Consider the following 15,550-nt stretch of genomic DNA (forward strand, 5'->3'; position numbering starts at 1 on the left):
GGTTTTATGCAAAAAAGTGTTTTTCGGTGCGACGTCGTTACATCTATCTGTTTTTATAGACACAAGAAATTTATGCTGCGCTCTCTGAAAAATACAAGGTCAAATCATGTCAGTGATCTTCAGGTCGGAAAGTTGGAGGTCTAGAAATAGGCCTGTTCCCAAGTTGGAATTCAGAGTTTGATGAACGTTGAAAACAATTTTTTCCCAATCGGAGCTCGTATTTCTCCAAGTTCCCATTTGTTTTGAACACAATGAAGTCGGAAGTCAGAGCTTTAACTGTCTTGTTTCAATTTAAAAATAGTCGATGAAAACTGCATAAAATGGAAATGCACCCCAGCAGGCAATTGTCACATCTGTTTTCTATGCAAACTTTCTAAATGTCGACAGACCTGGGTTCGATCCCAGGATGTATCACAACCGGCCGTGATCGGGGGTTCCATAATTGGCTTTACTTGGCTCCTTGTGGCAGGCTGGGCGCCTGCAGGCTGACCTCGGTCATCAGTGGAACGTTAAGCAGCGCGGTTTGGTGGGTCATGTTTCGGAGGACACATGACTCAACCTTCACCTCCCAAGCCAATTGTGAAGTTGCAGCAGTGAGACAAGATCAAAATTGGGGAGAAAAAGTTACTCAAGGAGGGGGTGGCACCATACGGAGACAAAATGATCATGACTATGTTGCTAGAGATTAATGTGACAGAAGAATAGAAACAAAGTAGATTTATCGTTGTAATGTGCCTTTGTGCGCGCCAGTCTGTTAGCTCTGCCAGCCTATGAAACCAGTAGGTCGATTTGTTCTAATTATTAGTTTTGGTCAAACAGGGTGAAAATGATCTTCTCCAAGCTGCAAACCGTTCTGCAGCTTTGCGAAGCACATGTGCATCAAGTACAGAAGATGCAAGTTAGACATCCGGCAAAAACAACATATAGCAAAACGCATGTGCATCTGCTGGACTTATGGCGTAACCCAGCCTATCTCACTGTCTATCTATCTCTCCCACAGCCTAAACCAGGCCTTTCAGGCCTGGCCTCATCCCCTGACTCTATGGAGGCATCCCACCTCGTTTCCATGTCATTGCCCCTTGTCTCCCCATCCCAGTCACGGCTCAAGTACATGTCCCTGGGCGTGCTGGTGCTGCAGACCACCTCACTGGTCCTCACCATGAGGTACTCGCGCACACTGCAAGGCGAGGGGCCCCACTACCTAGCCTCTTCAGCCGTGGTGTTGGCCGAACTGCTTAAGATCCTCATCTGCCTGCTGCTCATCTTCTATGACCACAGTAAGTCTAGTGATCCATCTGGCTAGCTGGCTGGTTGGCTGTCTGTCTGTCCGTCTGGCTAGCTGTCCATCTGGCTGTCCGTCTGGCTGGTTGGCTGTCTGTCTGTAACACAGTCATTGGATAAACAATGACAGCAGAGATAATGCTCCTACAGTATCTTTGTATTTCTATCTCTGTCTTAGGCTTCATTGTGTGGCCGTTCAATTGCTGTCTGTCTTTCTGTCAGACTTCAGTTTTCTTGTGTTGAATCGGGTGCTGAAGGAAGAGATTCTCAACAAGCCCATGGAGACGTTGAAGCTGGCCATCCCATCAGGCATCTACACACTCCAGAATAACCTTCTCTATGTCGCCCTGTCCAACCTGGACGCTGCTACCTACCAGGTGAGAGATGTGACACCTGTGTGTGTGTGTGTTTGCATGTGCGTGTGTACTGCAACATGTATCAGGGGAACAAATGGAGTGACTCAGTATAAGGTGAACACTCAGGGCCTTCATACTCCATTTCATGTCCAATTTCGACTGGCATGAATTTAAATTGATATTGTCCCCAACCAGGTGACGTACCAGCTGAAGATCCTGACCACGGCCCTGTTCTCAGTATCCATGCTGGGGAAGAGACTGGGGCTCTACCAGTGGCTGTCCCTGCTCATCCTCATGACTGGTATCGCTCTCGTTCAGGTAACAAGGCTAAACAAGGCTAAACACACACCAGTCAATAACTCATCATTCCTGTTTGCATGGGTTTTGTCCAATTAGTCATTGATCTTCGAGTTTCCACATTAGGGAGGCAGAAGTCTAAATTGTTCTAAAGTTCACAGGTTTTTCAGGATAATTTGAATAAATCTGTGTTATCATGATGTCCAGGAAAAGTTTATTGAATTTTTGCACGGGTTTCCCATACTGATGTAGTGTTTTTCTCCACAGTGGCCTTCAGAGTCTCTGGATGGGCCATCTCCGACGCCTCTATCTGCAGGCTCCCAGTTAGTCGGTGTGATAGCCGTACTGATAGCCTGCTTCTCCAGTGGCTTCGCTGGAGTCTACTTTGAGAAGATTCTCAAAGGGACCAAACAGAGTGTGTGGGTCCGCAACATCCAGCTAGGTCAGCATCACTGGAACCTGTTGGTTTGTTTCTGTATGCATGTTTGGTTCATTGATTCATTTAATTCTACATAAACGGTACTCTTGGTATGTGTGAATATCTTTCCACTTTCTCTATAGCGATTACACCATTTATGGTCTCTCCGTGTAACTCAGGGCTTCTAAAAAAAAAGTTCAATCATCGACTTCAATAAATTGAATGTATTCTCACAACAGTATAGCAACTTTAGGTTGGAGGCACTGTCCCATAGCCCTTGTAATTCCAATCCTTAGGCAATGTCATGGTGCCAAAATCGTGGTCTTAGCATGAAACCATAAACGATTGTCACGATCATTGTATAAATAAGTGGACCAAGGCGCAGCGTGAGTAGAGTTCCACATTTTTATTATAGTGAAACTTACTAAAACAACAAAGAATTAACGAACGTGCAATACGTAGCGCACATAGGCATTAATACGAAACAAAACAATATCCCACATAGCAGGTAGGAAAAGGGACAAACTAAGTATGATCCTCAATTAGAGGCAACTAATATCAGCTGCCTCCAATTGGGAACTACCCACACACCAACATAGAAACACAATACCTAGAACCCCCCTAGTCATGCCCTGACCTAAAACACTATAGAGAACCCCAAGGGCTCTATGGTCAGGGCTAGACAGTACCCCCGCCCAAAGGTGCGGAATCCGACCGCAAAAACCTGAAACTAGATGGGGAGCGTTAGGGTGGGCAACTAGCGTCGGTGGCGGCTCCGGTGCGGGACGTAGCACCCACTCAGAGAGCGGATCCATCCATATCCATGGAGCCGGGCTGAACGCCGTGCCCGGGCTGGTCACCGGAGTAGAGGAAGGCTCCAGCCATGGAGCAGGACTAGACGCCGTGCCTGGACTGGACACCGGCGCAGAGGAAGGCTCCGGGCCGTGGACCGTCACTGGAAGCTCCGGGCCGTGGACCGTCACTGGAAGCTCCGGGCCGTGGACCGTCACTGGAAGCTCCGGACTGTGATCCGTCGCTGGTGGTTCCGGACTGTTTTCTGTCGCTGGTGGTTCCAGACTGTTTTCTGTCGCTGGTGGTTCCGGACTGTTTTCTGTCGCTGGTGGTTCCGGACTGTTTTCTATCGCTGGCGGTTCCGGGCTGTTTTCTGTCGCTGGTGGTTCCGGGCTGTTTTCTGTCGCTGGTGGTTCCGGACTGTTTTCTATCGCTGGTGGTTCCGGACTGTTTTCTGTCGCTGGTGGTTCCGGACTGTTTTCTGTCGCTGGTGGTTCCGGGCTGTTTTCTATCGCTGGTGGTTCCGGACTGTTTTCTGTCGCTGGTGGTTCCGGACTGTTTTCTGTCGCTGGTAGTTCCGGACTGTGATCCGTCGCTGGTGGTTCCGGACTGTTTTCTGTCACTGGTGGTTCCGGACTGTTTTCTGTCGCTGGTGGTTCCGGACTGTTTTCTGTCGCTGGTGGTTCCGGACTGTTTTCTGTCGCTGGTGGTTCCGGACTGTTTTCTGTCGCTGGTAGTTCCGGACTGTGATCCGTCGCTGGTGGTTCCGGACTGTTTTCTGTCACTGGTGGTTCCGGACTGTTTTCTGTCGCTGGTGGTTCCGGACTGTTTTCTGTCGCTGGTGGTTCCGGACTGTTTTCTGTCGCTGGTAGTTCCGGACTGTGATCCGTCGCTGGTGGTTCCGGACTGTTTTCTGTCACTGGTGGTTCCAGACTGTTTTCTGTCGCTGGTGGTTCCGGACTGTTTTCTGTCGCTGGTGGTTCCGGACTGTGATCCGTCGCTGGTGGTTCCGGACTGTTTTCTATCGCTGGCGGTTCCGGGCTGTTTTCTGTCGCTGGTGGTTCCGGGCTGTTTTCTGTCGCTGGTGGTTCCGGACTGTTTTCTATCGCTGGTGGTTCCGGACTGTTTTCTGTCGCTGGTGGTTCCGGACTGTTTTCTGTCGCTGGTGGTTCCGGGCTGTTTTCTATCGCTGGTGGTTCCGGACTGTTTTCTGTCGCTGGTGGTTCCGGACTGTTTTCTGTCGCTGGTAGTTCCGGACTGTGATCCGTCGCTGGTGGTTCCGGACTGTTTTCTGTCACTGGTGGTTCCGGACTGTTTTCTGTCGCTGGTGGTTCCGGACTGTTTTCTGTCGCTGGTGGTTCCGGACTGTGATCCGTCGCTGGTGGTTCCGGACTGTTTTCTGTCGCTGGTGGTTCCGGGCTGTTTTCTGTCGCTGGTGGTTCCGGACTGTGATCCGTCGCTGGTGGTTCCGGACTGTTTTCTGTCGCTGGTGGTTCCGGGCTGTGATCCGTCGCTGGTGGTTCCGGACTGTTTTCTGTCGCTGGTGGTTCCGGACTGTGATCCGTCGCTGGTGGTTCCGGACTGTTTTCTGTCGCTGGTGGTTCCGGACTGTGATCCGTCGCTGGTGGATCCGGACTGTTTTCTGTCGCTGGTGGTTCCGGGCTGTTTTCTGTCGCTGGTGGTTCCGGACTGTGATCCGTCGCTGGTGGTTCCGGACTGTTTTCTGTCGCTGGTGGTTCCGGGCTGTTTTCTGTCGCTGGTGGTTCCGGACTGTTTTCTGTCGCTGGTGGTTCCGGGCTGTAAGACCGTCGCTGGAGACTCCGGGACTGTACACACGCACTGGTGGACGAGTGTGGGGAGCTGGCACAGGACGTACCCGGGCTGGGGAGGCGCACTGGAGGCCTGGTGCGTGGAGCCAGCACAGGTGGCACCGGACTGATGACACGCTCTTAAGGGCGAGTGCAGGGAGCCAGCACAGGACGCTCCTCAAAACGCCTGCGCTGCAGCATACTTCTAGCCAACATCTCTCTCCAATATCCTTCCTCAAATTGCTCCGTCGTTTCCTAGACATTCTCTGGCTCGCTCCTCGGCTCGGCCAACAGCCCCTTGTGCCCCCACCAAAAGATCTTGGGCTTTCCCTTGGGCTGTTTGTGGCCGCGGACCCTGGTGTCGTCGCTGTCCTCCCTTACTCCTAGGCGACTCCCGCCAAGGAAGGGTCTCGCATCCACCTAGTATTTCTTCCCATGTCCAACTCTCCTTTACCACCTGGGCACGCTGCTTGGTCCTGCTTTGGTGGGATATTCTGTCACGATCGTTGTATAAATAATTAGACCAAGGCGCAGCGTGAGTAGAGTTCCACATTTTATTAATAGTGAACTTCAAATAACAACAAAGATATAACGAACGTGCAATACATAGCCACTCACACAAAAAACAATATCCCACATTGCAGGTGGGAAAAAGGACCAACTAAGTATGATCCCCAATTAGAGGCAACGAATATCAGCTGCCTCCAATTGGGAACCCACACACCAACATAGAAACACAATACCTATAACCCCCCTAGTCACGCCCTGACCTAAAACACCATAGAGAACCCCGAGGGCTCTCTATGGTCAGGGCGTGACAACTATACAAGCACATAATTATAAACCGTGACAAGCAATGGAATGCTTGACAATTATTTTAGAGTCCTCCCTTAATTAAAACCTCACCCATTTATCTCTTTCTCTCTTTCTTTCTCTCTCGTTCTCTCTCTCTCTCACACACATATTGATGCACACACACACATGCTCACACACTCAAAATCACCATCCAGTCACCATACTTTGCTTCTACCATTTTTTATGTGTATCCTGCTGCTCAGTCACTTTTACCCCTGATTACATAACTATCACCAATATCCCTGCACATTGATATTGGTACTGGTATTGACCTTGTAAATAAATCAAATAAAATGGTATTTGTCACGTGTACCAAATACAACATGGTATAGACTTTACTGTGCAAAGCTTACTTACTTACTTTCCCAACAGTGCAAAAGTAAAAAACATTGTCTAAATATGAAAAGGAAAAAGTAAGAAAAGAAGAGAAAAAGAAAAAGAAGGAAATAGTAACAGAATAATATACCAACAACAAGGCTGTATACAAGGAGTACCAGTACTGAGTCAATTTGGCAGGGTTACGAGGTAGTTGGGGTAATATGTTCATGTAGGTAAGGGTAAACGTGACTACGAAATCAGGATAGATAACAAACAGAGTAGCAGCAGTGTATGTGAATAATGTGAAGGTGTGTGTACTGTGTCAATATTTAATTTTACCTTTATTTAACCAGGCAAGTCAGTTAAGAACAAATTCTTATTTTCAATGACGGCCTGGGAACAGTGGGTTAACTGCCTGTTCAGGGGCAGAACGACAGATTTGTACCTTGTCAGCTCAGGGGTTTGAACTCGCAACCTTCCGGTTACTAGTCCAACGCTCTAACCACTAGGCTACCCTGCCGCCCCCCAATGTGCATGTAGTGTGTGTGTGTGTGTTGGAGTGTGTGGGTAGAGTCTAGTGAGTGTGTCGGTAGTCTTTAGAGTGTGTGGGTAGAGTTTAGTGAGTGTGTGGGTAGAGTCTAGTGAGTGTGTGGGTAGAGTCTAGTGAGCGTGTGGGTAGAGTCTAGTGAGCGTGTGGGTAGAGTCTAGTGAGCGTGTGGGTAGAGTCTAGTGAGCGTGTGGGTAGAGTCTAGTGAGCGTGTGGGTAGAGTCTAGTGAGCGTGTGGGTAGAGTTTAGTGAGCGTGTGGGTAGAGTCTAGTGAGCGTGTGGGTAGAGTCTAGTGAGTGTGTGGGTAGAGTCTAGTGAGTGTGTGGGTAGAGTCTAGTGAGTGTGTGGGTAGTGTTTAGTGAGTGTGTGGGTAGAGTCTAGTGAGTGTGTGGGTAGAGTTTAGTGAGTGTGTGGGTAGAGTCTAGTGAGTGTGTGGGTAGAGTTTAGTGAGTGTGTGGGTAGAGTCTAGTGAGTGTGTGGGTAGAGTTTAGTGAGTGTGTGGGTAGAGTCTAGTGAGTGTGTGGGTAGAGTCTAGTGAGTGTGTGGGTAGAGTTTAGTGAGTGTGTGGGTAGAGTCTAGTGAGTGTGTGGGTAGAGTTTAGTGAGTGTGTGGGTAGAGTCTAGTGAGTGTGTGGGTAGAGTCTAGTGAGTGTGTGGGTAGAGTTTAGTGAGTGTGTGGGTAGAGTCTAGTGAGTGTGTGGGTAGAGTTTAGTGAGTGTGTGGGTAGAGTCTAGTGAGTGTGGGGGTAGTGTTTAGTGAGTGTGTGGGTAGAGTCTAGTGAGTGTGTGGGTAGAGTTTAGTGAGTGTGTGGGTAGAGTCTAGTGAGTGTGTGGGTAGAGTTTAGTGAGTGTGTGGGTAGAGTCTAGTGAGTGTGTGGGTAGAGTCTAGTGAGTGTGTGGGTAGAGTTTAGTGAGTGTGTGGGTAGAGTCTAGTGAGTGTGTGGGTAGAGTTTAGTGAGTGCAAGAGAGTCCAGGTAGCCATTTGATTAATTGTTCAGCAGCCTTATGGCTTGGGGACACAAGCTGTTCATGAGCCTTTTGGCCTCAGACTTGGTCCTCCGGTAGAAGAGAGAACAGTCTATGACTTGGGTGGCTGGAATATATAGTGTGTTTTGTATTTCTCCTGTGTATTTTATCTAACTCAGCATTGATTCCGTGCTCTTTTTAGGACACTTTTCTATATATTTCCATTTTTGTTATATTGAATACTGCATTGTTGAGGAAGAGCTTGCAAGTAATCATTTCACTGTATTGTTTACAGCTGTTGTATCCTGTGCATGTGACAAATAAATGTTGATTTGACCTCTCTCTCTCTCCCTCCCTCTCCTAGGTTTGTTTGGCCTGGTGTTTGGTCTAATGGGAGTGTTTGTGTACGACGGAGAGAGAGTGAGGGAGTCCGGAGTGTTCCAAGGCTACAACCCACTCACCTGGACTGTTGTGGCCCTGCAGGTAATGTACATATGCTTAAGTTATAGTTAGAACTCAGGCCATACAAATGGATGTGTTTAATGGATGTATCATTACGTTTTTGGAAAGTGAGGCAAACGAGCAGAAAAAAAGTGGACCCCCTTGTAAAAATACAATAACAATAAAATAAACCTGAAGGTACTGCATAGCCGAAACGTTGGTTATTAGGTTTATCCAAAATTATATATAGAGAGTTGGCCTAATCTGGTTTCTGTATGCATGTTCCGAGAGCACCACATTCTCCTCCATTTATTTTTGTAATTTATTTTTAATTTCACCTTTATTTAACCAGGTAAGCTAGTTGAGAACAAGTTCTCATTTACAACTGCGACCTGGCCAAGATAAAGCAAAGCAGTGCGACACAAACAACAACACCGAGTTATACATGAACTAAACAAGTATACAGTCAATAACACAAAAGAGAAAAAAAAGTCTATATACAGTGTGTGCAAATGGCGTGAGGAGGTAAGGCAATAAATAGCCCATAGTAGCGAAGTAATTACAATTTAGCAGATTAACACTGGAGTGATAGATGAGCAGATGATGATGTGCAAGTAGTGATACTGGTGTGCAAAAGAGCAGAAATGTAAATAAAAACAATATGGGGATGAGGTAGGTAGATTGGGTGGGCTATTTACAGATGGACTAGCTGATGGAAATGTAAGTCTCCAGCTTCAGCGATTTTTTTCAATTCGTTCCAGTCACTGGCAGCAGAGAACTGGAAGGAAAGGCTGCCAAAGGAGGTGCTGGCTTTGGGGAGGAACAGTGAGATATACAGTACCTGCTGGAGCGTGTGCTACTATTGTGTGTTGTTATCGTGACCAGTGAGCTGAGGCAAGGTGGAGCTTTACCTAGCATAGACTTATAGATGACCTGAAGCCAGTGGGTCTGGCAACGAATATGTAGCGAGGGCCAGCCAACTAGCGCATACAGGTCGCAGTGGTGGGTGCTATAAGGGGCTTTGGTAACCAAACGGATGGCACTGTGATAGACTGCATCCAGTTTGCTGAGTAGAGTATTGGAAGCTATTTTGAAGATGGCATCGCCGAAGTCGAGGATTGGTTGGATAGTCAGTTTTACTAGGTTAAGTTTGGCGGCGTGAGTGAAGGAGGCTTTGTTGCGAAATAGAAAGCCGATTCTAGATTTGATTTTGGATTGAGATTTTTGATATGAGTCCAGATGTCACGGCCGTCAAAAGAAGTGGACCAAAGTGCAGCGTGGTGAGCGTACATTTCTCTTTTTATTTAAAGTGTCGCCAATAAAACAAGAAACGAAAAACAACCGTGAAGCTTACAGGGCTATAGTGCCATTAACAAAGATAACTACCCACACTGAAAGGAGGGAAAAAGGACTGCCTAAGTATGATTCCCAATCAGAGACAACGATATACAGCGGTCCCTGATTGAGAACCATACCCGGCCAAAACATAGAAATAAAGAAACATAGAAAACAACACATAGAATGCCCACCCCACATCACACCGTGACCTAACCAAATAGAGAAATAAAACGGCTCTCTAAGGTCAGAGCGTGACACTGGAAGGAAAGTTTACAGTCTAGCCAGACATCTAGGTATTTGTAGTTGTCCACGTATTCTAGGTCAGAACCGTCCAGAGTAGTGATGCTGGTCGGGCGGGTGGGTTTGGGCAGCGAACGGTTGAAAAGCATGCATTTGGTTTTACTAGCGTTTAAGAGCAGTTGGAGGCCACGGAAGGAGTGTTGTATGGCATTGAAGCTCGTTTGGAGGTTAGTTAACACAGTGTCCAAAGAAGGGCCAGATGTAAACAGAATGGTGTCATCTGCGTAGAGGTGGATCAGGGAATCACCCACAGCAAGAGCGACATAATTGATATATACAGAGAAAAGAGTCGGCCCGAGAATTGAACCCTGTGGTACCCCCATAGAGACTGCCAGAGGTCCGGACAACAGGCCCTCCGATTTGACACACTGTCTGTGAAGTAGTTGGTGAACCAGGTGAGGCAGTCATTTGAGAAACCAAGGCTATTGAGTCTGCCGATAAGAATACAGTGATTGACAGAGTCGAAAGCCTTGGCCAAATCTATGAAGATGGCTGCACAGTACTGTCTTTTATCGAAGGCGGTTATGATATCGTTTAGTACCTTGATCGTGGCTGAGGTGCAGCCATGACCAGCTCGGAAAACGGATTGCACAGCGGAGAAGGTACGGTGGGATTCGAAATTGTCAGTGATCTGTTTGTTAACTTGGCTTTCGAGGACTTTAAAAAGTTAAGTCAGGATGGATATAGGTCTATAACGGTTTGGGTCTAGAGTGTTACCCCCTTTGAAGAGGGGGATGACCGCGGCAGCTTTCCAATCTTTGGGGATCTCGGAGAATACAAAAGAGAGGTTGAACAGACTGGTAATAGGGTTGCAACAATGGCAGCGGATAGTTTTAGAAAGAGAGGGTCCAGATTGTCTAGCCCAGCTGATTTGTACGGGTCCAGGTTTTGCAGCTCTTTCATAACATCGGCTATCTAGATTTGCGTAAAGGAGAAGCTGGGGAGGCTCGGGCAATTAGCTGCGGGGGGTGCAGAGCTGTTGGCCAGGTTTGGTGTAGCCAGGAGGAAAGCATGGTCAGCAGTAGAGAAATGCTTATTGAAATGTTTGATTGTCATGGATTTATCAATGGTGACCGTGTTACCTAGCCGCAGTGCACTGGGCAGCTGGGAGGAGGCGCTCTTGTTCTCCATGGACTTTACAATGTCCCAACATTTTTTGGAGTTAGAACTACAGGATGTAAATTTCTGTTTGCTAAGTGATAATTGACACTTAAAAATCCCTTAACCAACAGTGGAGTTCAAGAAGAAAATATTTACCAAGTAGGCTAAAATAAAAAGTAAGAATTAAAAGTAAGAATAATAAGAATAACAGTAGCAAGGATATATACAGGGGGTACAGAGTCAGTGTGCTGAGGTACAGGCTAGTTGAAGTAATCTGTAATTGTCTCTGACAATTTTATGAGGTTTCCTCTGACCGCCTACTATATAGGTCCTGGATGGCAGGAAGCTTGGCCCCTGTGATGTACTGGGCCATTCGCACCACCCTCTTTAGTGCCTTACGGTCAGATGCCGAGCAGTTGCCATACTAGGCGGTGATGCAACCGGCCAGGATGCTCTCGATGGTGCAGCTGTAGAACCTTTTGAGGATCTGGGGGCCCATGCCAAATCTTTTCAGTCTCCTGAGCGGGAAAAGGTTTTGTTGTGCCCTATTTACGACTTGGTATGTTTGGACCATGACAGTTTGTTTGTGATGTGGACACCAAGGAACATGAAACTCTCAACCCGCTCTACTAGAGCCCCGATGATGTTAATGGGGGCCTGTTGGGCCCACCTTTTCCTGTAGTCCACGATCAGTTCCTTTGCCTTGCTAACATTGAGGGAGAGGTTGTTGTCCTGGCACCATACTGCCAGTTCTCTGACGTCCTCCCTATAGGCAGTCTCATTGTTGTCGGTAATCAGGCCTACCACTGTTGTGTCATCAGCAAACTTACTGATGGTGTTGGAGTCGTGTTTGGCCACACAGTCGTGGGTGAACAGGGAATACAGGAGGGGACTAAGTACACACCCCTGAGGGGCCCCGGTGTTAAGGATCAGCGTGGCAGACGTGTTGTTGCCTACTCTTACCACCCGGGGGGCAGCCCATCAGGAAGTCCAGGATCCAGTTGCAGAGGGAGGTGTTTAGTCCCAGGGTCCTTCGTGGGCACTATGGTGTTAAACTCTGAGCTGTAGTCGATGAACAGCATTCTCACATAGTTGTTCATTTGTCCAGGTGAGAAAGGGTGGTGTGGAGTGCGATTGAGTTTGCATCATCTGTGGATCTGTTGGGACGGTATGCGAATTGGAGTGGGTCTAGGGTGTCCGAGAGGATGCTGTTGATGTGAGCCATGACCAGCCTTTCGAAGCACTTCATGGCTACCGACATGAGTGCCACGGGGTGGTAAACATTTAGTCAGGTTACCTTCTTCTACCTGATTCTTGGGTATAGGGACTATGGTAGTCTTCTTGAAACATGTAGAAATTACAGACTCGGTCAGAGAAAGGTTAAAAATATCAGTGAAGACACCTGACTGTTGGTCTGCGCATGCTTTGAGTACACGTCCTGGTAATCCGTCTGGCCCAGCAGCGTTGTGAATGTTGACCTGTTATAAAGGTTTTGTTCACATCGGCTACCGAGAGCGTTATCACACAGTCATCCAGAACAGCTGGTGCTCTCGTGCATGCTCCAGTGTTGCTTGTCTCGAAGTGAGCATTATAGGCATTTAGCTCGTATGGTAGGCTCGTGTCACTGGGCAGCTCGCGTCTGGGTTTCCCTTTGTAGTTCGTAATACAGAGCCGGTGTCGTAGAATTCAATCTTAATGAGGTATTTACGCTTTGCTTGTTTGATGGTTCATCAGAGGGCATAGCAGGATTTCTTATAAGCATCCGGATTAGTCTCCCACTCCTTGAAAGCGGCAGCTCTAGCCTTTAGCTTAATGCGGTTGTTGCATGTAATCCATGGCTTCTGGTTGGGATATGTACGTACAGTCACTGTGGGGACAACGTCATCGATGCACTTATTGATAAAGCCGAAGACTGAGGTGGTGTATACCTCAACGGCATTAGATGAATCCTGGAACATGTTACATTCTGTGCTAGCAAACAGTCCTGCGTCATCTGACCTCTTCCATATTGAGTGAGTCACTGGTACTTCCTGCTTTAGTTTTTGCTTGTACGCAGGAATCAGAAGGATAGAATTGTGGTCAGATTTGCCAAATAGAGGGTGGGGGAGAGCTTTGTGTGCATCTCTGTGTGTGGAGTAAAGGTGGTCTAGGACTTTTTTCCCCCTGGTTGCACATGTGATATGTCGGTAAAAATGTGGTAAAACTGATTTAAGTTTGCCTGCATTTGAAGTCACCGGCCACTAGGAGCACCGCTTCTGGATGAGCATGTTTTTCTTTGCTTATGGCCTTATAGAGTTGGTTGAGAGCGGTCTTAATGCCAGCTTTGCTTTGTGGTGGTAAATAGACGGCTACGAATAATACAGATGAGAACTCTCTCTACCTCAGGCGAGCAATACCTCGAGACTTCTTTAATATTAGACATCGCGCACCAGCTGTTATTGACAAAAAGACACACACACCCACCCCTCGTCTTACCAGAGGTAGCGTCTCTTTTCTGCCGATGCATGGAAAATCCCGCTAGCTCTATATTGTTTGTTTCTTCGTTCAGACGCGTCTCGGTGAAACATAAGATGTTACAGTTTTTAATGTCCCATTGGTAGGATAATCTTAATAGTAGGTCATCAATTTAATTTTGTAACGATTACACATCAGCAAGGAGAATGGAAGGCATTGGGAGATTCACCTCCTGCTTCTCAAAAGAATCCCAGATCTGCGTCCCCTTTTCCGGCGTCTTTTCTTCACCAAAAGGCGTGGATCTGGGCCTGTTCCACCAAAAGCCGTGGATCTGGGCCTGTTCCAGTAAAAGGTTGTGGATCTGGGCCTGTTCCAGTGAAAGGTGTGGATCTGGGCCTGTTCCAGTGAAAGGTGTGGATCTGGGCCTGTTCCAGTGAAAGGCGTGGATCTGGGCCTGTTCCAGTGAAAGGTGTGGATCTGGGCCTGTTCCAGTGAAAGGTGTGGATCTGGGCCTGTTCCAGTGAAAGGCGTGGATCTGGGCCTGTTCCAGTGAAAGGTGTGGATCTGGGCCTGTTCCACCAAAAGGCGTGGATCTGGGCCTGTTCCAGTGAAAGGCGTGGATCTGGGCCTGTTCCACCAAAAGGCGTGGATCTGGGCCTGTTCCAGTAAAAGGTTGTGGATCTGGGCCTGTTCCAGTGAAAGGTGTGGATCTGGGCCTGTTCCAGTGAAAGGCGTGGATCTGGGCCTGTTCCAGTGAAAGGCGTGGATCTGGGCCTGTTCCAGTGAAAGGTGTGGATCTGGGCCTGTTCCAGTGAAAGGCGTGGATCTGGGCCTGTTCCAGTGAAAGGTGTGGATCTGGGCCTGTTCCAGTGAAAGGTGTGGATCTGGGCCTGTTCCAGTGAAAGGCGTGGATCTGGGCCTGTTCCAGTGAGAGCAGGATATCCTTCTCGTCGGACTCGTTAAAGGAAAAAGTTTCTTCCAGTCCGCGGTGACGCTTTTCTGATGTCCAGAAGTTATTTTCGGTCATAAGAGACGGTAGCAGCAACATTACGTACGCAATCAGTTAAAAAATAAGTTACACAAAATGCAAAAAAACAAACAAAATTGCACAATTGGTTGGGAGAATGTAAAACATAAGCAATGTTCTTCGGAGCCATATTTTCAATACAGCTAGCCTTCAACATATTGTTATAGCCTACATATTCTTACCTCTTTGTTGATTGATATCCATTGAATTGTGTCCATTTTCTGTTTTAGAAAGATTTGCACAAATGTGAAAAGATAGATGGTATCATCATAAAACAATATCAATGTAAATCATACAAGGGACAAACCTTTCCTTTTCAGTTAAGTGCCTGCACCTGCTGTCCTTTCAAATTCAAATACAAATGTTTCAGTTGGGCTGTTAGGTTCCTGCAAGAACCCCACCAAATAAAGAGGTTCCTTGATGAACCCCACCTCCTATGGGGTTCTTGGAATAACCTTTTGGGGGCCATTTTCAGTGCCAAGAACCCTAAGGTTCTTCAAAGAACTTTGAGGATGTCAGAAGAACCCTAATTTTTAGAGTGTAGTGTAGGCTACCTTTGATTTCTTTATATTATAAACTTTTTTCCTTTGACTGGATGTATTCAGTGCAGTATTTACCCTAACATTGAGCTTATGAATAATGGTATAATATACGCTTTTAATTTAGGCTATAGGCTACATGTTGTCTTTATTGTTCTGTTGAGCAATTGTGCACCTGGCCTCTCCGCTGCCATGGCTATTCCTCTTAAATCTTGTGGAGTCCCAGGAAAAGACAGACTACAAACTATTGTTGGACAATTATTTCGACTTATTTTCTTTAGTTTACTAATATCTTATTGGAGGGGAGATGCACGCTTGCTCTTGCTTGCTGAATGTAAAATAGGCTACAGCATTTACGGGCGGGAAGTTGGAAAGGAGAAGCCTATATTTTCCTATAGTAGGCCTGGGCCTAGATTAACACCGGGCTACATCATGACAAAATAGGCCTACACCATATGAGTGGCCAGCTAATGTACCTTTCTGAACGTTCTAAACTGTCATAGACCCACACTGATCCAAATGGCTGTATAAGTAGCCTTAAACTGTAGGCCTATGCAGTTATTTTGGCCTGAAACAAAACAGGACATGTGAACTGCTATTCAAATTAGCCTACATCACTGCAGTGTACAGACTATGGACAATACTTGCATATTCACTTAATAACAATAATTGATTCCTCATTGCACTGTGTTGTTGTAGCCCAGGTATAATACT

General features: G+C 47.2%; 1 protein-coding gene across 2 annotated transcripts in view; it reads left to right on the forward strand.

The window, feature by feature from the left end:
* LOC135558457 (UDP-N-acetylglucosamine transporter-like) overlaps nt 1-15,550 on the forward strand; it is a 36,694-nt gene that overhangs the window by 19,071 nt on the left and 2,073 nt on the right. For both annotated transcript variants that reach the window (XM_064992264.1, XM_064992265.1), the window contains exons 2-6: nt 1,001-1,277; nt 1,504-1,658; nt 1,833-1,955; nt 2,202-2,376; nt 8,001-8,119. In XM_064992264.1, coding sequence (XP_064848336.1) covers nt 1,001-1,277; nt 1,504-1,658; nt 1,833-1,955; nt 2,202-2,376; nt 8,001-8,119 — 849 coding nt within the window. The remainder of the gene's footprint in view (nt 1-1,000; nt 1,278-1,503; nt 1,659-1,832; nt 1,956-2,201; nt 2,377-8,000; nt 8,120-15,550) is intronic.

Source organism: Oncorhynchus masou, chromosome 17 (assembly GCF_036934945.1).
Source record: "Oncorhynchus masou masou isolate Uvic2021 chromosome 17, UVic_Omas_1.1, whole genome shotgun sequence".
Taxonomy (NCBI): domain Eukaryota; kingdom Metazoa; phylum Chordata; class Actinopteri; order Salmoniformes; family Salmonidae; genus Oncorhynchus; species Oncorhynchus masou.